The 18,828-nt window shown below is 51.8% G+C and overlaps 1 protein-coding gene across 1 annotated transcript in view; it reads right to left on the reverse strand.

Annotated features, from left to right (window-relative positions):
* The window catches only part of TMEM181 (transmembrane protein 181), a 52,521-nt gene extending 43,416 nt beyond the window's left edge, over nt 1-9,105 (reverse strand). The window contains exon 1 of the mRNA XM_026504662.4: nt 8,957-9,105. Coding sequence (XP_026360447.2) covers nt 8,957-8,964 — 8 coding nt within the window. The 5' untranslated portion in view covers nt 8,965-9,105. The remainder of the gene's footprint in view (nt 1-8,956) is intronic.
* Between the last annotated feature and the right edge of the window lie 9,723 nt (nt 9,106-18,828).

Raw genomic sequence — 18,828 nt, forward strand, 5'->3', positions numbered from 1 at the left:
GGTCAAAGCAGCGATCCGTGAGATGCTAACGTGAAGACAGCAGCGGCAGCTGACAGTCGAGGCCAACTGGTCTCGCTTCACATCTCCTGGTCCCAACTGCCCCACAACACTTCCTGCCCGAACCAGGCACCCAGTCATTTCTCTGCCTACCTCCTGCGTCACTTCCCACCTGCAACACCAATGTGTTTCTAACAACCAAGCTAACCTAAACTAACTGGCGGCCCAGGCGAGTCTCCGTGAGGAAACAGCCTTTATGCCCCATGATCAGGCCACCAACAGAAGGAATGTTCTGTAAATGCTCAGAGGCAAGACTGATGCAGAAGAGTCATGAAGCCCATCACCAAGGGGCCTCTGATCCAGCAGCCTTAACCCATCCCTCATGTCAACCTCTACTGTAACCCATTCCCTTCTGACACCCACACTGTGTGGACTCTCCGACCCCGGCTGATCTCCTGCTTCCTCCTTCATGCCCCTTCCCACCTCCAGGAACCGTCCCCAAGCCCGTGCCTGCCCCTGACCCCGTTCTGAGTTAGTGTCTCGCAGGACATTTTCACTTAGGACTCCACACTTTATGGTCAATCAGTTTAAAACTGAACCCATTAAAGCACAAAATAACAAATGAAAAAGCTGCTTCCACTGCCCGTTTCCTGCCTCTACCCTTTCTCCAGCCCCACGCCCTGAAACCTTGGGGTCACCTCTGAGGATGCTCGCCTCTCATTCGTCCCACGCCTGCAGCCGGCCAGGAGAAGGGGCCTTGCTTCTTAACTTTTCCTTCCCAGGGCGGAGTCTCACAGCCCCAGCCCGGCCACTGCCAGCACGGACTGCACCAGCCTCCCAGATGCTTCCTCCGCGATGCTGTGACACTGCTGACACGCCGCCCCGCACCGGAAGCCTCTGGCTCCCCATGGCCACTCCGTCGAGTTTCAACTCCTCCTTATGGCTTCCAAGGTCCCCCCAAATCCGTCCCTGGGACTCCTACCATGCTGCACATACCCCATGCGAATCACGACCTCCCCTGGTCATCACAGCTGCCTTCCGAGTTACGTACTACCACTATCTGCATTTCCTAGATGAGAGAGCTCAGGTTGAGGCAGCGTTCAAACCCAAGCATCAGTATCCCGGGCCTAAATTCTGTTTCCCAACATGGTCAAGCCAGATTCCGGACCAGCCGGAATACATTGCATACACTGCTCTCCTGATGGGAAATGCTCTCTCTTCTCACCACCAAACCGTCAAAGCTGGACTCCGCACGGCTCACCTGCATGTCCCACCTCCTCCAGGAAGCTTTCCCTCCCTTCGCTGTCTCACGTCTTCAACCTGTTACAGCACACATGGCCGACTGCCTGAAGACAAAGTACCCATCTATCTGTGTGGATGCCAGACACGTGAAAACACCTACTCAGCTTTCATTCGTTATCTCAAAAGTGTTTATGTACTTCCCTCAAATTGGCATAAGTTACTAGGGAGCAGGGAGAGGACCCCCCATTTCCCCAAACACCCTGGCCAAGTCAAGCACAGCAGTGGGTGGAATCTTCTCCCTGGATAATCAGAGCAGGAAGGCCTCAAGCAAAACCCCACCAGCGGAGGACGGCTGTCTCTCCTTTTTCTCTTCTAAGGGGACCCATACACCGGTCTTCCTCTCCAGGCCCGCGCCTCTTTTCACACGCAGGCATTTAAAACACATACTGGAAAATGCAGGCCTCCTTGGAGCCCCTGGGCCCTTGGAAGACCTTTCAAATGCAATGAAACAAACCGTCCCCTTGGAGTCAGCTGGGACTCTTTAAGTCCTTTCTAAATTAACCTCAATTTTGTGGGGTGATTTAAAATATCACAGACATATTTCCTAGAAAAACTAAACACACCTTCATTGGAAAGCCAGTCCGCTAAACTGCAGCCATAACCCAAATCCCTGTAAGCCATGCCTGCCCGTCTTGTGTGTCCTCATAACCATTTCCCAAGGAACCGCTTCCGAGTACTGTGAAGCCTGTGCAGCCATCAAGACCCACAACAGAAGAGCAGGAGAACCAGCCTCTAGAGCTCTCTGCTGCACCCGGATGTCAGCACTGTCTTGCTGGGACACATGTGCACGGTGCTGCTCTTTGCCCTCTTCCCTTTTCAGCTCTCACTCCCCAGTGACCTCCTCCTGTTTCAGGCTTTAGTGACGATGCAGGTGCGAACAATTCCACACTCATAGCTCGGCCCAGCTGAGCCCCAGACTGACAGGAAACGCCCACTCGACCCCCCCACTTGGATATCCAGTAGGCAGGTCTGAGTGTGATACAACCAAAGCCAGACTCTGGATCTTCCGCTGCCCCCATCCTGCAGTGTTCCCTGCCCCAGGAAGTGGCCACTCCAGCCTTCCAGAGGCTCAGGCTGAGGACTCAGCAGTCCTCTTTGACCCCTGTCTTCTCCTCACTCCCCAAATCTAATGCATCACAAAGCCTTCAAAATATACGGAGTCTCGGCCCTTCTCAGCTCTCCAGTCAGGCCCTGCCATGTTTCACTGGACTGCAGTGGCCCCCCCTGGTCTTCCTGCTTCCGGCCTTGGCACCAATGCGCTGCTTTCCATCCAGCTGCTCTCAAGGCCAGGTGCGTTCGCTCTCGGTCCAGAACTCTCCAGTGGCTTCCCTGTCACTGTGAGTGATAGCCAAACACTTCACAACCAACTGTTGCTGGCACGCCTGTGACATGTTTATGGGTGTTTCTTTGAACACAATTCTCCCTCCATAATCCCCACTTGGTTCTAAAGAAGGAACAGGAGCCCTGGGAGATGAAGGGATTTTCTCTGGGGCAGGGCAGAAGCCCCACGGCTGTATGCCCCCACCTCCCCCGGTCCCCTGCCAGGGAGACCAGCCTCGCTTTCCCAGCCCCCCTCCCCACTAGGACACAGAACCTGAGGGAAACCAGCCAGGCACTTCGAGAAAAGGTTTCCCTGCCTGATGCAGGGATGGGTGAGAGGAAGAGCCTCCTCTGTCTTCAGCGGGCATAACCGTGCAGGTAAGCACTGCCTGGCTGCGGCCACCTCACACGTAAGGGGGGAGACACTGCAATAGGGCAGGACTGAGAACCAAAGATGGAAACCACTCAGGCCACCAGGGACACGGAGCCACTGAATTAACCCTAGACAAGCCTACTTCAACTCCTGGGCACCCCCGTTGTTTAAGCCACTTTTCATGGGTATTCTACTAAAACCAAAAGCTCCCCTTCAATACACATACTGAAAAAAGAAAAACAAACCACAATTAAAAATGAAACTCCAGACACTAGTCACACAGTTATAGAAATCTTCCAGTTCAAGGCACCCGCAACTGTTCTGTCAGAATGTGAGGTGGCAACCAAGCATCCTTGTAGCTAAGACGCTGGCCTTCCTCGCTCCAGCAATGATGGGTCACTGAGTCCTTCCCCTCCCTTCGGCCCCCAGGCACCCATCCTTCCCTGCCCAGCCAAGGTCCTGCCTCCCCTGAGGCCACCCCCAACCACTCTGAGAAGACAACTGTCTCCTCAAATGCAGGGCTGGAGGCACATGACCATTACGGATTTTAATGTGGGTGACAACCATTCATAGACTTCCATGCCTCCTCCAACCTGGAGCTCCCCTCTGGCTTCTCGGTGCCCAGCACTGAGCCTTACAAATGGTAGGCCATTAACTCTAGATTCCTTCGACCAATAATTATTGATTCCTTCCATTTCTATGCATGTTTCCCTGGTTTTACTTTCATTTCCTCCATATTCTACTACTTTCCCTGCTGGGACAGAGTATAGACCACTGAACTGCAAACTTGAACTTTTTCTCCCACTGTTGCCTTTTTGTGTTTCTTATGGCCCTGACCTTTGCACTCTGGGTCTGGGAACTGGCCAGAGCAGCTCCAAGCAAGTGCCTTCCCCTTAGGCCCCTGCTTAGCCAGCTGGAAGGCCAGTGTCCCCATTAGGGCCGCCCAGCACTCCAGCACCGCTGGAACCAACATTACCTTGCCACTAGACACCTCCCCTCCCACGCGGGGCCCTGTAAGAGTTAATAAAGCAGCACTTGAGACAAACCGTGCGGGAGACACACACTCAATGAGCCCCTTCATGGGCCTGGAGCAGAATGACCCTGAAATGGACAGACTTGGCTAAGCAGAGAATGCAAGAAAACACCTCAGGGCGCTTTCAGCGATGCAGATGGAGATGGGACAGAATCTCTGCGTTTTACAACCCTCAGTGACAGCCAGCACCGTAGGGAGGCAGGAGGAAACAGCAGCCCGGAGGCCCAAGCGTTTCTATAAATATGTATTTTATCTGGCCTCATCGAGTCACGATACAGTAGGTAGGTAAGACTGAAAATATTTCTGTTATCACAGATTTTGCTACTTGTTCAACTCAGTCCCAGATTTCCCACTCTAGAACTCAAAAATCAGCATGTGGGCAGTGGGAAGGGACTTTCATCTCTCAGTGCATTCGCATGTTTTAAGCAAAGATTTTGTTTTTCTTTCATAACCTGTATAAAAATAATCTCTTCTCCCGTGGTCCAAAGCGCTGGCCTGGTGCCTATCAGTCTGGCTTCCGATCCTGGCTCCCCCACTTGCGAGGCACACAACTATGGGCAAGCTAGGCAACTCTCTGGCCCAGTGTCTCCTCTGTAAATCAGAGACAAGCAGAATACCCCCAAGGTCGTTGGGGCGCATAAATGAAAGCACGACGGGCCTAGGACAGTGTAGTAAATACGGGAAGAACTCGATCAGGTTTGTTACAGTAGTAATAACTGTGCGTTCCCCCCCCCCTTTTTCTTTAAAAAAAAAATGTGTTTTCATCCTACCAATATCTGAGGATCCACTATGTAATACCTCCCCTCCTCCAGCTCAGAACTGAACCAACTGAAGAAAAGGGCAGTTGCCATTCCCTAAGCACTTAACAGCAGGTATGATCAGGGATGCCTGGGTGGCTCAGTCATTAAGGGTCCTGGGATTGAGCCCCTCACTGGGCTCCCTGCTCCGCTGGGAGCCTGCTTCTTCCTCTCCCACTCCCCCTGCTTGTGTTCCCTCTCTCACTGGCTGTCTCTCTGTCAAATAAATTAAAAAATCTTTAAAAACAAACAAACAAACAAACAGGGGCGCCTGGGTGGCACAGCGGTTAAGCGTCTGCCTTTGGCTCAGGGCGTGATCCCGGAGTTCTGGGATCGAGCCCCACGTCAGGCTCTTCCGCTATGAGCCTGCTTCTTCCTCTCCCACTCCCCCTGCTTGTGTTCCCTCTCTCTCTGGCTGTCTCTCTCTCTGTCAAATAAATAAATAAAAAATCTTTAAAAACAAACAAACAAACAAAACAGCAGGGATTATCAGCCCTTTTACATATGGGAAAATAGAGGCCAGGGGCAGCCTTCCTGCTGAGGTCCCAGTTGGCAGCAGGTGGAGGTGGGGTTTGAGCCCCCAAGGACGGAGGCAGAAAGGAGGCCCACCACTCTCTCACTCTCACTCTTTGGCCCTCTCACCAAAATCTTTCTGTTTTAAACCTACCACTGAGTGGATTTTGAGAAGAAGAAACTCTTAAGGGGAAGAACAGAATAAGAACTCTGAAATTTCAATCTGTGAAATATATTGAATATATCTGAATATATTCAAATTTCAAACTTGAATATATTACAAATCATTTATCATTACCTATTCAAAAAAGCCATTATGCAAACATCCAAGGCCCAACAACCTCAATATGTATTTTAATGAACAATATGCCCCACGGTTCCTTGAGGAGTGAACCGTGAATTCATGCGTACCCCTGCTGGGCTGGAAGCCTGGTGATTCACACCCAGGAGCATGGTAGTTAGGCCACTGAAAACCCTTCCCAGGGCAGAGAACAAGGAAGCAGGCCACACACTGGTCAGCACAGGCAAGGTGCCAGCCAAGGGCAGCACCCTGGCCCAGCTCCACGCAGCGCAACCAGCGGTGAAGACCCTGGGATCTGAGGGCAGACTGCGGGGCTGCAAGGCCCCTCCACCACGACCAGCAGGGTGAGCTGGGGTGAGCCACTCTCCTTCTCAGGACTGCGACTCAACACCGAGGTGGCCCACCGCCCAGGGCTGCTGTGATAACTAAACGAGCTATTACACGAAAGCCCTCGGAAGTGCTCGGTCATTGCCAGCCGCTGGTGAGAGGCGGGAGTGTTCGTGTCACGACCGTGGGCTCTGGAGCCAACTACTCCGGCTTCAGTCTCAGCTCTGCGATGTACTGTGACCTTGAGAAACTCATGTGACTTCTCTGCACCTTGGTGCTGTCATCTGTCATAATGGGAACCCTAAGAGAAACTTCACGGGGAGAGTAACTGTGAGGATCCCCTGAAATGGTGCACATTAGGTGCTCACAGCAGTGCCTGGTACGGAGTAAATACTTTCTATTAGCTCTAGAGATCATTTTGTTTCAGGGAAAAAAAAAAAGATTCTTAAGAGACACAATCCTAAAAAACTCTGTCATTACAAGAATAGGATACTGACCCAGGCCTGGTGTCCCCTCAAGCACTGGGACACTCCGAAGGCCTGGGACACAGAAACCACAACAAGGTTTGTGCTAATTTGTGCCACGCCGTCACTGCTGGCAGAAGAGGAATCTACTGAATACACTTCGACAACTTACACGCACCCAGGATGAAAGAAACACACGTAAAATATACTCTTTCAAAACTGGCTGCAAGTATCAAGCAACACACACCCAAAACACCAATCTTACTCCAGGCAACCTTATTGCAGGGAAACGCAAGAGCAAAGCAGCAAAAGAAATCTCAACGATGTGCAGCACTGCAGCTCAAATAGGAAGTCACGGTAGCGAGTGTCCAAGACCCCCTCTGAGCTGCACCATCCTCTCCTCCGGAACCCCAGCACCTGCCACTCGCCTGGTATTATCAGAAAAGGAGCGGGGTTTGCAAGAAACTTCAGCTTATAGCTGTAAGAACCAGGAACTCTTTATCCTGACTGGTTTTGATAGCAATCTCTCCTGCCCGTTTAAAAAGAGTAGGCTGGGCCACATGTGAGCAGGGAGGTCAGGGAGGTGGAGCAGGGAGGTGGCAGTGCCACTGACCCCCGCGCTTAGCCCCACCCCCTAAGCCTTGCTCCCCCAGGTGGCTCTTTTCTCTTCCACCCTCCCCCAACTCTCCCCAACCACGTTCTTTCTCTGGCTTCACTTCCTGCTCCTATCCCTTCCCAGCTTTCTCACCACGGGGTTCTGTCATCTGGCAACAAGAGCACTGTGACCCCACCGGGCGCGGGGATCCAGGATCTTCGGGCTTGTTTTCTCATAAGATTTTTATGTGTGCCAAAGACTTTCTGACTTCCACATCTTACATCATCTTGAATGCTAGACAACAGCAGCCGGCAGACGTCCAGATCCCAACATCCCACCGCCCCGGCCCCTCGCTCACCAGAGCCCGGCCTGGCTCCGAGGGGAGCATCATGCTGCCTACTGCGTCACCACAGGACACACCTGAATGCTCCACTGAAATCCTTCATTCACACCGTGGTTCTACGAGCCCTCCTTTAGTTAGCAGCTCTAGTTCCCTGTAAGTAACAGACGGCACCCGACTTCCCCACGAGACCCACACCACTTCTCTGCCTCTTGTCCAGGTAAAAGGGATAACACCACCATACACCACCCAGGGCTGCTGTGCTGTGGGGACGCAAGGAGATTCGCTCTGTGAGAGACCCTAAAACATGCCAGTTGTCACTCTGCTACAGGGTCACAACTTGGCACCACTCCAGAAAGCATCTTCACGTGCCTTCCAAGCATGCTACTGACATACACCACGAATGAATGGTGCCCCTGGAGTTGTGCACAGGCAGTGCTGCCAACCCCCCTCTGCCTGGGGTTTAATTAAGAGGAAGACTTTTACAACATCCATCTAGGACTCACATTTTATGTTACCCTGCCTTCCTGTGCTGAAGTGAAAAACCAAACTCAGAAACTTCTGAGGAAGCAGGAGGAAAAAGCTTTCCCTCCATCACATGTGATGGCGTTTTGGCAACACCCTCCAATCTTCTCTATGTCCACAGTCAGAGAAAGCGGCAGCGCTCCAATGCAAACCCTTCCAGCCTCTACAACCCCAAACACACAGAGACACTCACACAGTCCTGTCCGAAGGTTGCCTTCAATTATGGGAACCTGCCCTCCCAACCTCCCGCCGCAGACACGGCTCCACACAGCAAAAGACTCCAGGCATTCCTTCTCTGTGACTTCTGACTTCTTGCGACTCAAGCGCTAAACTTTTTTTTATTTTTTCTTTTCCCCGGATGTCCCCTGGGAGACACCCAGGTGACTCTGCTGCGTCAAAGGCAACCTTTAGGGATGGCGTCTATGAGGCCCTGGACAGGTTTTTCCACTTAAAATCCCTGAACTTCACAGAGGAAATAAGGCCCAAAGTCAGCAAATTAAAACTCCTAAAACTCGGTGTCCCAGAGATCTAAAAGGGCTGTGGCAGGTTTCCAACGTGCCAACATCATCAAAAAGCCACTGGAAAGCACCTCTCTTTACCCTCGGCCTGGCTAGATCACCAAAGAGCTGAGTGGGGGTGCTCTGGGTGCCTTTAAGAGAGAGGTGATGAATAGGGTCCCTGGGCAGGGGGCCACCGCCCTTCCAGCAGGGAGGCTGGACCCCGGCTGCCCCAGGAAAGGCGGTGAGGGGCTCTGAGAGGGACTCTCCTGTAGGACGGGGGTCACCGGTTCTCCGGAGCGAGCAGGGCCAGAGCTGGCCTCGAAGGGCCCTCCTGGGGTGCACTCTGGCCCAGACCGGTCCCGGAACCCCGACCCTGTCTCCATGGCTCGCGCCCAGTCACCCCCGCAGAGCCCCCGCCAGGGCTCCCTCCCCGCGGTCCCGAGCTCCACGTGGGCGGAGGGCCCGGCGTCGGGGTTCCCGGGAGCTGGACGCGGAGCCCCGACTCCGGGCCCGGGCGCCCGGGGCGGGGGAGGGGGGGACCCGGCCCGCCTCGCCCGCCCAGCACTCACGGTTCCATCGCGGCGCCCCGGCCCTTGGCCCCGGCCCGCACCCCGAGCCCGCCCGGCGCCGCACAGTCGCCTCGGCAGCCGCAGCCGGAGACAGCGGCGCGGGAGCAGCCGGCTCCGTGGAACTCGTCAGAGCGCGACGCGTCGCCGGCGTCACGTGCGCGGAAGCGAGCGCGCGGCGGCGGGAGAGGCGGGGAGCGGCGCGGCCGGGGCGGGGGCGGCCTCGGGCCGGGGCGAGGTGGGGGGTGCGGCGGGGGAGCGGGGCAGGGACGGGAGAGGCGGCGGACTGCCCCGCACAAGCCCTGCTCACTGGCCCCACGGGAGAGGATCCCGCGGCGCGTCTACCTCCCTGCGCCCCAAGAGCACAGAGGCGGCCCGAGCGGTGGGTGAGCTCAGTGTAGGGTTCACAAATTGACTGACTGAATGACTTGACTCTTACTCCTTGTCCCTTGCTGAGGAGACAGCACATTAAATCATTCACCCTCTGGCTTCCAGGGCACCTTAATCAGGGCATAAGGATGGATCATGGGAGTCCATGAACTCCCTACAGTTGTGTGAAAGACACTATGGGTGTCTGCATTTTTCTGGAGAGAACATCTATAACTTTCCAAATTATCAAAGAGGTTTGCGACCCAAAGAGCTTAAAAGCCAGAGCAAACCTCTGACACCCCCAGATGATGCCAGGATAGCTTTCCAGGCTCTTGTTGGTAGTTTCTGCAACCTTTTTCTAGATCAGAGCTAGCAGAGCGTGCAGATTTTCCATCTCTGGGGCGAACGCGGTCCCTCAGGAAGCATGCAGGTGTGGATCCCACACCCCGCATCCCACAGAGCTGCAAACAGAACCGATGGTACAAATCCGGGTCCTGCTAAGGTCCTGAATAGGAGCAAGTGCCAGGGACCAATCCTGTTGGAGTTCTTTCTACAGTGTGACCAGATCCGCTGACCAAAAGCACTTCCTTGACCTAAGATCTTGGCTCACAGTCCTAAATCTCGGTGATCAAGAACAGAGGAGAGCCACGGTTTTGGATATTTCCAAGATTCTCTTTGGAGCATTTGTTAAAATGCCCCCCCCCATCCCCTTATTGCTTGGGTTTAAAGTCAATCTGAGTAAGGAAAATAAACGACTCAAGCTTTCTTCCTAACCTTTCCTTGTTCATGCTCTGAGCTGCCAACAAGCTCATTGGTATTGGCAGGAAGATACCAACACGAGGAGCATTCAGTTCTTGCCCTCAGCAAGCTTGCAGGCAAACGCAGTTGCCAAAACTGTGACAAGCCCAGATTGCTACAGTGGCACTGAGGAAAGGCACCTAACTCACCTGGGGTGAGGTTGGGCGGGTGAGGAGAGAGAATGCTCAATGTTTGGGCTGATCTCGAGGTGGGAGGGGCTTGAGAAGTTGGAGGGAAGTGGGGGACCCCAGGCAGAGCAACAGACTGAATACCGAGTAATACGACAAATTCCATTACCACTCGGAATCCTAAACCACAACTCTTAAAGGAATGATAACAAAAGATTATTCCTTTGATTCTTTTCATAGACGCTAGGAGGAAAAGGGGTCTTCAGAGCAACAAGGCCATAAACAGGGCAACAAGGAACATAAACACTGGTCCCCGCGGGACTGGCAGGAAACGGGGCACCGGCCAGGTGGGCGCTGTGCACCAGAGCTCGCATCGTCTCAAGGAGCTGCACGCACCCCTTTGAAAGCCTCTGACTTCAAATACAACTTTTCATGTGACACCTTCCAATTCTAAAGTATTGGAAACTAATTTAAAAAAATATTTTGAGGGACACCTGTGTGGCTCAGTTGGTGAAGCGTGAGCAGAAGCATGCCTTCCACTCAGGTCATGATCCCAGGGTCCTGGGATCAAGTCCCGCATCAGGCTCCCTGCTGCCTCTCCCTCTCCCTCTGTCTGCTGCTCTCCCTGCTTGTGTATACGCGCGCTCTCTCTCTCTGACAAATAAATAAAGAATATATTTTTAAAAAATATTTTGAACTCCAGGAGGACTAAACAAAACACATTTGCTGGCTGCATTTGTCCCGAGGCAGCCAGTTTTTACCTCCGATCTGAGGAAGTCTTGTCTGGTGTAGAAATGCCTGCTCCAGACGCTGTGCCAGCTGCCTGACCCCTGAGACACCCCCACAGACCCCTTGCTGTTTTCGTATGGCTCCAGGTTTTAAAAAGAGTTGACCTCTTTGAGACCCAAACTCCCTCCTGGTAACTTGCCACGTTGGTCCTCCCTTGATGTGCTGGCCAGCATCACTCCGATCCCTCTTCTTCTCATTGATGTGCTCTTCCAACATTAACAGAGCATTCCGTGTGTGCTACACACTTCCCTCAGTTGTGGAAATACAACTCGAATATGTGGGACAATCCCTGTCCTCCTGGCACTTATCTTTTGGTGAAGGACACAGGCAGCAAACAGATAATTACCGAATAATGACACAGTTACAACTGTGATGGCAAAGGGATAGACGGGCACAGTGATAGTGAACATAATGTGGGGAAAGGTGCCCAACATATTCTGGGGCTCCAAGAAAGCTTGTCTAACCCGTCAACCGTCCCTCACGGGAGATTTCCTCCAGGTCACCTCCAGGCCCCCTTCTCTGAGTGTGCTTCTGCTCTGCAAGTTTCTTCCCTAAGCTCAGAAGGGAGCACATGTCAGATGAGGTCTGTATCAGCCCGAGAATGAGCTGGTATTCTGTCAGCTTCCTCCCATTCAGTTGATGATTCAGTTCTCCTGATACCTCCTGGGATCTCCACTCAGGGTCACACTGTCCAGTGAGAAGAACCAGCAATTACTGATCACCTGCAAAGCCTAAGGCCCAAGCCAATGAATTTTCTCAGCAACTTGAGTTATCCATGGTCATTATCCTCATTTTACAGATAGGAAACCAAGGCCTTAAAGAGGCTAAGTAATTTTCTCAGGGACTACTGGTGAGAACCTAGGACGACCTGACCCCAAGCTCACGCTCTTCCAATGGTGGTGTCCCGAGCATTGAAGAATGTGACCGGGTCAGAGTGACCAGCAAAGGCCAGGACCAAACAGGCCATTAGATTAATATAGAGTCTCTGTAACCTCAGAGGCACTCAGCCCACATTTATCAACTTTGTTCTTATTTTAAAAGCCTTCTTAAATCCATATATACAATGTTTCACAGCATTCCCCAGTAATCCCATTTAATTGGGAGATTGGACCAGTGGGTGAGTGTATATGTATTTGAAACCTAGCCTTGTTTTGAAAAGGATCAAAGTATCATAAATTAGATTAGTCTGATGCCACCTATTCTTAGAAAACCCCCTACTCATACCTAATGTTCATTTCATTTTCTTTTTTTTCTAAGATTTTATTTATTTATTTGAGAGAGAGAGAGAGCACAAGCAGGGGGAGCGGGAGAGGAAGAAGCAGACTCCCCAATGAGGAAGGAGCCTGATGCAGGGCTCCATCCCAGGACCTGGGATCATGACCTGAGCTGAAGGCAAACGCTTAACCGACAGCCACCCAGGTGCCTCTCATTTCATTTTCTAAGGGCCAGCAAATCATCCCTTTAAATCATTTTCTCTAGGGGCGCCTGGGTGGCACAGCGGTTGGGCGTCTGCCTTCGGCTCAGGGCGTGATCCCTGCGTTGTGGGATCGAGCCCCACATCAGGCTCCTCCGCTGTGAGCCTGCTTCTTCTCTCCTACTCCCCTTGCTTGTGTTCCCTCTCTCGCTGTCTCTCTCTTTCAAATAAATAAATAAAATCTTTAAAAAAAATAAAATAAAAAAAAATAAATCATTTTCTCTAGAATTGGACCAAAGTCAAGTCCACCGGTCTGTAGTCTTCTGACTCCCACTCACCACTGTTTTTCAAGGCTGATGGCAACATCTCAAGGGGCTTACCTACAAATGCTCTTAATACCCTAGGAAATTAGTTGTCTCTTCCAGGGGACTCAAATTCACTTCCTAATGTAACAACAAACATTTGTCGAGCATTTTGTAGATAGATTGCAGCGATCTCCTTACGTCTTGTTAATAAGAATCCATAATGGCTAACAGCAAGCACTCATGCTCTAGTTGGGCCCGGAGTTAAACAGGAAGGAAACGAATGGCTTACTGCAATTCTCTCTACCCACTGTGTTAGTTGCTCAGGCTGTTGTAACAAAATACCAGAGGCTGAATGGCTTCCACAGTAAGTTTTTTCTCACGTTCTAGAGGCTACAAGTCCAAGATCAAGGTTCTGGTTGATTCTGTTTCTGGTGAGGACTCTCTTCCTAGCTTGCAGAGAGCCACCTTCTAGCCATGTCCTCACGTGGACTTTCCTTGATGCATGTGTGTGAGAAGAGAGAGCGGGAGCTTCCCGGAGTCTCTTCTAATAAGGATGCCAATCCCCTCAGATCAGGGCCCCCCCTTATGACCTCCTTAAACCAGGTACTTCCTTACTCCAAATTCAGCCACAGGGGGAGAGTCAGGGCTTCAAAATATGAGCGGGAGCTGGGGGTAGGGAGGACACATTCAGTCCCTAACACCTCTAAATGGAAGATTTCTTAAAAAGGAAAACTGCCCTACATATTCAGTGCAGAGACTGGGGAATTCAGTACCAGCAGCTCTGCTCGCCTATTCTTTGTTCCAAGGCCGGAAAATCTCAGTCTTGTTTCTTCCTTGAGCCTGATGACAGTTGTTGACATTTGATGTTAGTGACGTGCCTTGGCCTGGGTTTCAGTAGCTCCTGGAACCCATTTCCAGCTGACTCATCCCCTCTGCAGTTAACAGAGCAGAACGAAGGTGTCTCCGTCAGGGCTTAGTCGTCTCGCCACGCCGCCATCCCCACCACCTCCGCCCGTCATTTGCAGGAGGCCCTGTGCCTCTCTGGCCCACTTGCTGCATCAAACACGAGGGCTTACTTTTCATTGTCTTACTTGACTCCTGGGAACCGATCGGTAGAAGCAACGGTCTGCCTCTGGTTCCAAAGCTTTATCTTCTTATCAAGTTTCATAATGCCAGAACACAGACATTCCGCCTGGCGGTTATTGATAATATAAGACCATCGTTTTTGCTTTCTTATCTTTGTCCTTGTTCCCATTATTTACTACTGCGGAAACTACCCCAACATATAGTAGCTGTATTAGTTATCTGTTGCTACATAACAAATTACTCAGAACTTTGTGCCCTGAAACAACAACATGTATTATCCCGTCGTTTCTGTGGCTGTTCCATATGGATAGATGTTTCTGTGCCCTGTCTCGCATAACCCACCGCCTGGACCCACGTGCACACAGGCAGGCTGAGGAACACTGTTCGTGAGACTCGTGCTGTGTGAATGACCTTGGGAGCCTGGTTTTTTTGAAATATACTCTCTGGCCTCCAGGTCAGAACTGACCCTTCTGTTCTGGATGCCAAGAGCTACAAATCTGGTCTCACATGCTCTCCTCCTGCTCCAGGCGGGGTGGCCCCCCAGAATGGAATCCAGGAGGGGAGGCAGACACACACAGCCCAGGCTCCTTGAAAATACAGAAACACGATAACATAGAAACGCAGCTCGCTCCAAACTGCACGCGGGCGAACAAACGTTTAATTTCAAATCCTGTTATTGCCCCTATAAATATGGCCTTTGTGGGGATGGTCCGTGGGAAGTCTCACCTGAGGGGAGGACGCTCCACCCAGGCCTCTCGCCGGGACACCAGCCGGGCTTGTCTCCACAGGGCTTCCCAGCTAGGGAGGCTGTATGTTGTAAGTACCCTATTTGATGTAACTTTGCCTTATTCTCATTCATTACCTACTATTACTGTCATCTATGTGTAGATTTCTTTCCTCTTCTGTTTCTATTAGTTTTCTACAATAATAATAAAGTTTTCTTTCCTTTTCGAAACCGAAACACAGCTGTTGTGAATCTTTTGTTCAGAACAGGGGGTCAGGAATCCAGGTGCAATTAGTGGGCTCCTTTGGCTCAGCTCGCATTCGGGCTGTAGGCAGTGTGTCACGTGGGGTTCAAGTTATCCTCGAGACTAGGCAGGAGAGGGGTCTGCCTCCACGCTCATGCTCACGGTTGTTGGCAGGATCCAGCGCCTCCTGGACTATTGGCTGGAGGCCCCTCAGTCCCTCCCGCTTGGGGCTTTCCACTGGCCAGTTTCTCATGTGACAGCTTTGTGTCATCTGAGTGAGTGATAAGAACCAGAGAGTCCGGGCAAGACAGAAGTCACATAATCTCACAAATGACTTCCCATTGCTTTTACTCTACTCTTTTCTTTAGGAGCAAATCACCGGTCCATGCAACACTCAAGAGGTGGGGATCGTGCAACAATGTAAATATCAGGAGATGGGGATCACTGGGAGCCATTTTAGATGGCACCTACCATGCTGGCTGCAAACAGTAGTTTCTCTCTCATGGTCCTGGGTGTTGACAAGCTCAGATGGGTGGTTCTTGCTGGGGGTCTCCCTTGTGAACGCAATCAGGTGGCATCTGGGGCTGCAGTCATCTGAAGGCTTGATGAAGTGGATACCCCAAATGCTGGATACCTCTCACAGGTCTGGGGCCTGAACTGGGGTGGCTGGAAAGCAGGGGGCCAGCCAGGCAGTCTCTCCCAAGTGGCTTCTCCCATGGCTAGCGTGGGCTTCCTCACGGGTCTCCGGAAAGTCGATGGCCAACATGCGGCTGGTTTCTCCAGGAATGGCGGTTCCGAGACACCAAAGCAGACGCAGCAGGGCTTCCTGTAACCTGCCTGAGGCAACACTCAGCATCACTACCACCACATTCTACTGGTAAAAGGACAGTCAGAGCCAGCCCAGATCCAAAGGCAAGAGACAACAAACGAGCATGAACCCTGGGGGCAGTGTTCTCTGGGATACCATCTTTGGAGACTAGCTTCCACAGTCTTGCTACATGCTTGTTTCCTTCCTGTTCTTCATCGCCGAAGGGAAGATAACCACATGGAACTCTCAGAGTCACCATGAAGTTTACTACGGTAAACGTGATCTCATTCTATCCTCTTGGCACCACTGAAACAAATGCCCTCTTTTTCCTTGGGACCCATGGGTTTCTGGTACTTGCAATAATGAAGCGCAGTGAGCAGAAGCAGGCATACCCTGTCTGTGCCCACCCCTGGCCCTCACACACGCTCGCAGGGCACAGCCCTTGCTCATGGGTCCCACGGCTTCCACTCACCAGGAATTAGTGTCCAGCATACCAATACCCTTCCCCTTCTCTGCCTTTGGTAATTTGGGATTTTTTAAGTATCAGTCTCAATTTACTTGACTGAAACATGTCTTCCATTTTATCCTGAGCATTTGAGCGGTACTGCATGAACCAGACTAACGCCATCTTGAACAAATCTGCCATGATGACTGGTCTGTGACCTGACACCTTGAGCAGAGCCCCCCCACCAATTCTTTCCTTTTGTTTAACCTCAGTCTTAAGTACACCCTGAGGCAAAACGTCCTTGATCTGCCCTGGAGATATAGCCATGACACACACCTGTTGTCAAGCTCTGTCCTCCTGGCTGGTCCCTGACATGTACTCCCAGCCCCGCGGGCTACAAAAGCAGCAGGTCTTAAGGGAGGTGGTGTTGCAGCCATCTACTGTCTCATGACGCCTAAAGTATGCTTCTGTCCAGAAGTCCCCTTAAAAAATCACTTCTCCTCAAGCTGGACTTGTCGGCCTTTTTCTTCAGGCTTTGGAGATCATTGTGCATAGACCTCCCTCTCACAAAACAAGTACCATTCCACTACCCTGTGACTTCCCTGTGCCGCCTTTATTTGTCATCATCTTTCCAGGGCCTGGCGCCAAGCCTGGTGCAGAGAGAGACCCAACACGTGTCCTGAATGAAGGACCGATGACTGGCACCATAGCGGTGTGTTTGCTCATAGTGTAGAGGCTGGGGGGACACCTGCCCACAGGAGAAAAGGGCAGGAGTTGCCAGGGCAGCGAGTGTGTCACTCAGAGGCGGGAAGCTGAGCGTGCACCTCCTTCTGTGAGGTCTCCTCTCCTTGCTGGTCCTGGTTTTCCTGAAGCTTCTAGTTCTAGTCCTGAAAAGCCCCGAGTCCCAGGCTCCTGCAGCCGCAGGCAAACCAGGACAGTTGGTCATGCTGCTTCTAGCCTGCATTTCTTCTCTGAGTTACTGGGCAAAACTGTCTTCACGTTCAGGAATATCTTAGCTTGCTTCCCTCGACCACAGATTCTGAGGCAAGAGTTTGCACGTGAACTTTATGGGAAGCAGGTAGCACCCCTAGGGAAGCTTGGAGAGAGCGTGGAGGCAGGGGCTCGGGAGAGTACGTTCGAGGGAGTGCAAGCTGTCCCTGGCTTCACTACCAACACATCTAGTCGCTCCTCCAGAGAGACTGCACAAAACTTCGGTGCCGGCAGATGATCTGTTGGTTCTGTCCTGTCATCTGTGTCCTGGGGGCCGGAGTCTGACCTACACATCTCGCTTATACTCCGGGCCCCTGCAAGCAGCTACTGGGGAACCAGGGCCTGTGGGCACCAGTCCAGCCTCGCCTGTCAGTCTGCGGTGGGGCAGAGGTGGTGGGGGTGGAGGTGGCAGAAGCCGGGAACTACATGAACGTTTATCAGGATGACTCAGCTGGGGAAGCAAGACACGGGCCGTGGTGGGGTAGGGTGGGAAGACATGGGCAGGGCTCAGTGGCTCTGGGGATTCGCCAATTTGATCCAGTACAAAGAGGCGGAGAAAATTCGTGTTGCAAAGACTGGGGAAGTGAGTGTCCTGGGAAAACCTAGCAGGATTCTGGGGCTTCGTGGAGGCCCCAGCTGAGGTCTTTGAGCTTGTATTAATGATGACTCCTACTAATGCCTGCCTGGTGGTGATTTCCTCCCGCAATCGAGCAGCACAGAGAAGAGAGTATTGATACTGATCAAAAACCTTGGGCTCCCAGGCAGCTAGGACAAAAGGGCAGAGGAACAAATTAGGACAATGGGTCACAAAATTTGTTGAAGTCAGAATCACTTGGAGAGCTTTAAAAAGGTCCGATACCCAGGCTGAACCCCAAACCAATTAAGTCAGAATCTGAAGTAGGGCTTGGGCTGGGTCATTGTTAAAGCTCTCCAAAGGATCCCAGTGTGCAACGGGCTCGATAACCATCGGTTTGGGGCCCTGGCGAGAGATTAGAAACCCATGCTGAATGGGTTCCAGCTCCTTCCTGAGATCCAGGGGCATTTTTGCCCTTTGATTCTATAAATCATCTCTGTATCTTTGTAATAAATTCCTTCTTTTTGGCTGAAATTAATGCTTGCAATCAATAGTATTTTTTAAAAGATTTTATTTATTTACCTAGTTATTTATTACAGAGATAGAGAGAGCATGGGGGGTGAGGGGGGCAGAGGGAGAGGGACAAGCAGACTCCACACTGAGTGCAGAGCCCAACACGGGGCTCGATCCCACGACCCTGAGACCATGATCAGAGCCGAAACCAAGAGTCAGATGCTTAACCGACTGAGTCACCCAGGCGCTCTGCAATGAATAGTCTTAAACACTGTTGTACCATATCTCTATAAAGCGACAGTTAATGTCACTAGGCATCCCTGACATTGCCCTCAAGGATGAGAACTACAGCAAAGTCATCGTTCCTATGGCAACCTGAAGGAAAGGTTGTTTGATTTTGCATTTCACCCTGCAGGACGCTGAGGATGGACCTGCCCTATGGAGTTTCTCGATCATTCTCCACTGAGCAGTAGGTGTGTGCGCCCTTTCCCAATCGACTTTTAAGTAATCTCTGTTGGCCTGGATCAAAATTGAGGGCTCTCTTCACTCAAGAGCATGGTGTTGCAGGTCGGAAATGCTAGACAGCTAACCTGGGGAAACTAGGAATCTCCTTCACAGAGACACACAACCCGGTCTTCAAGTTCTCCCAGGCTTGGGGACTGGAAATCAGCATGACTTTGTTAAAAGC

The sequence above is a fragment of the Ursus arctos genome, unplaced genomic scaffold (genome assembly GCF_023065955.2).
Source record: "Ursus arctos isolate Adak ecotype North America unplaced genomic scaffold, UrsArc2.0 scaffold_13, whole genome shotgun sequence".
In the NCBI taxonomy this organism is placed as follows: domain Eukaryota; kingdom Metazoa; phylum Chordata; class Mammalia; order Carnivora; family Ursidae; genus Ursus; species Ursus arctos.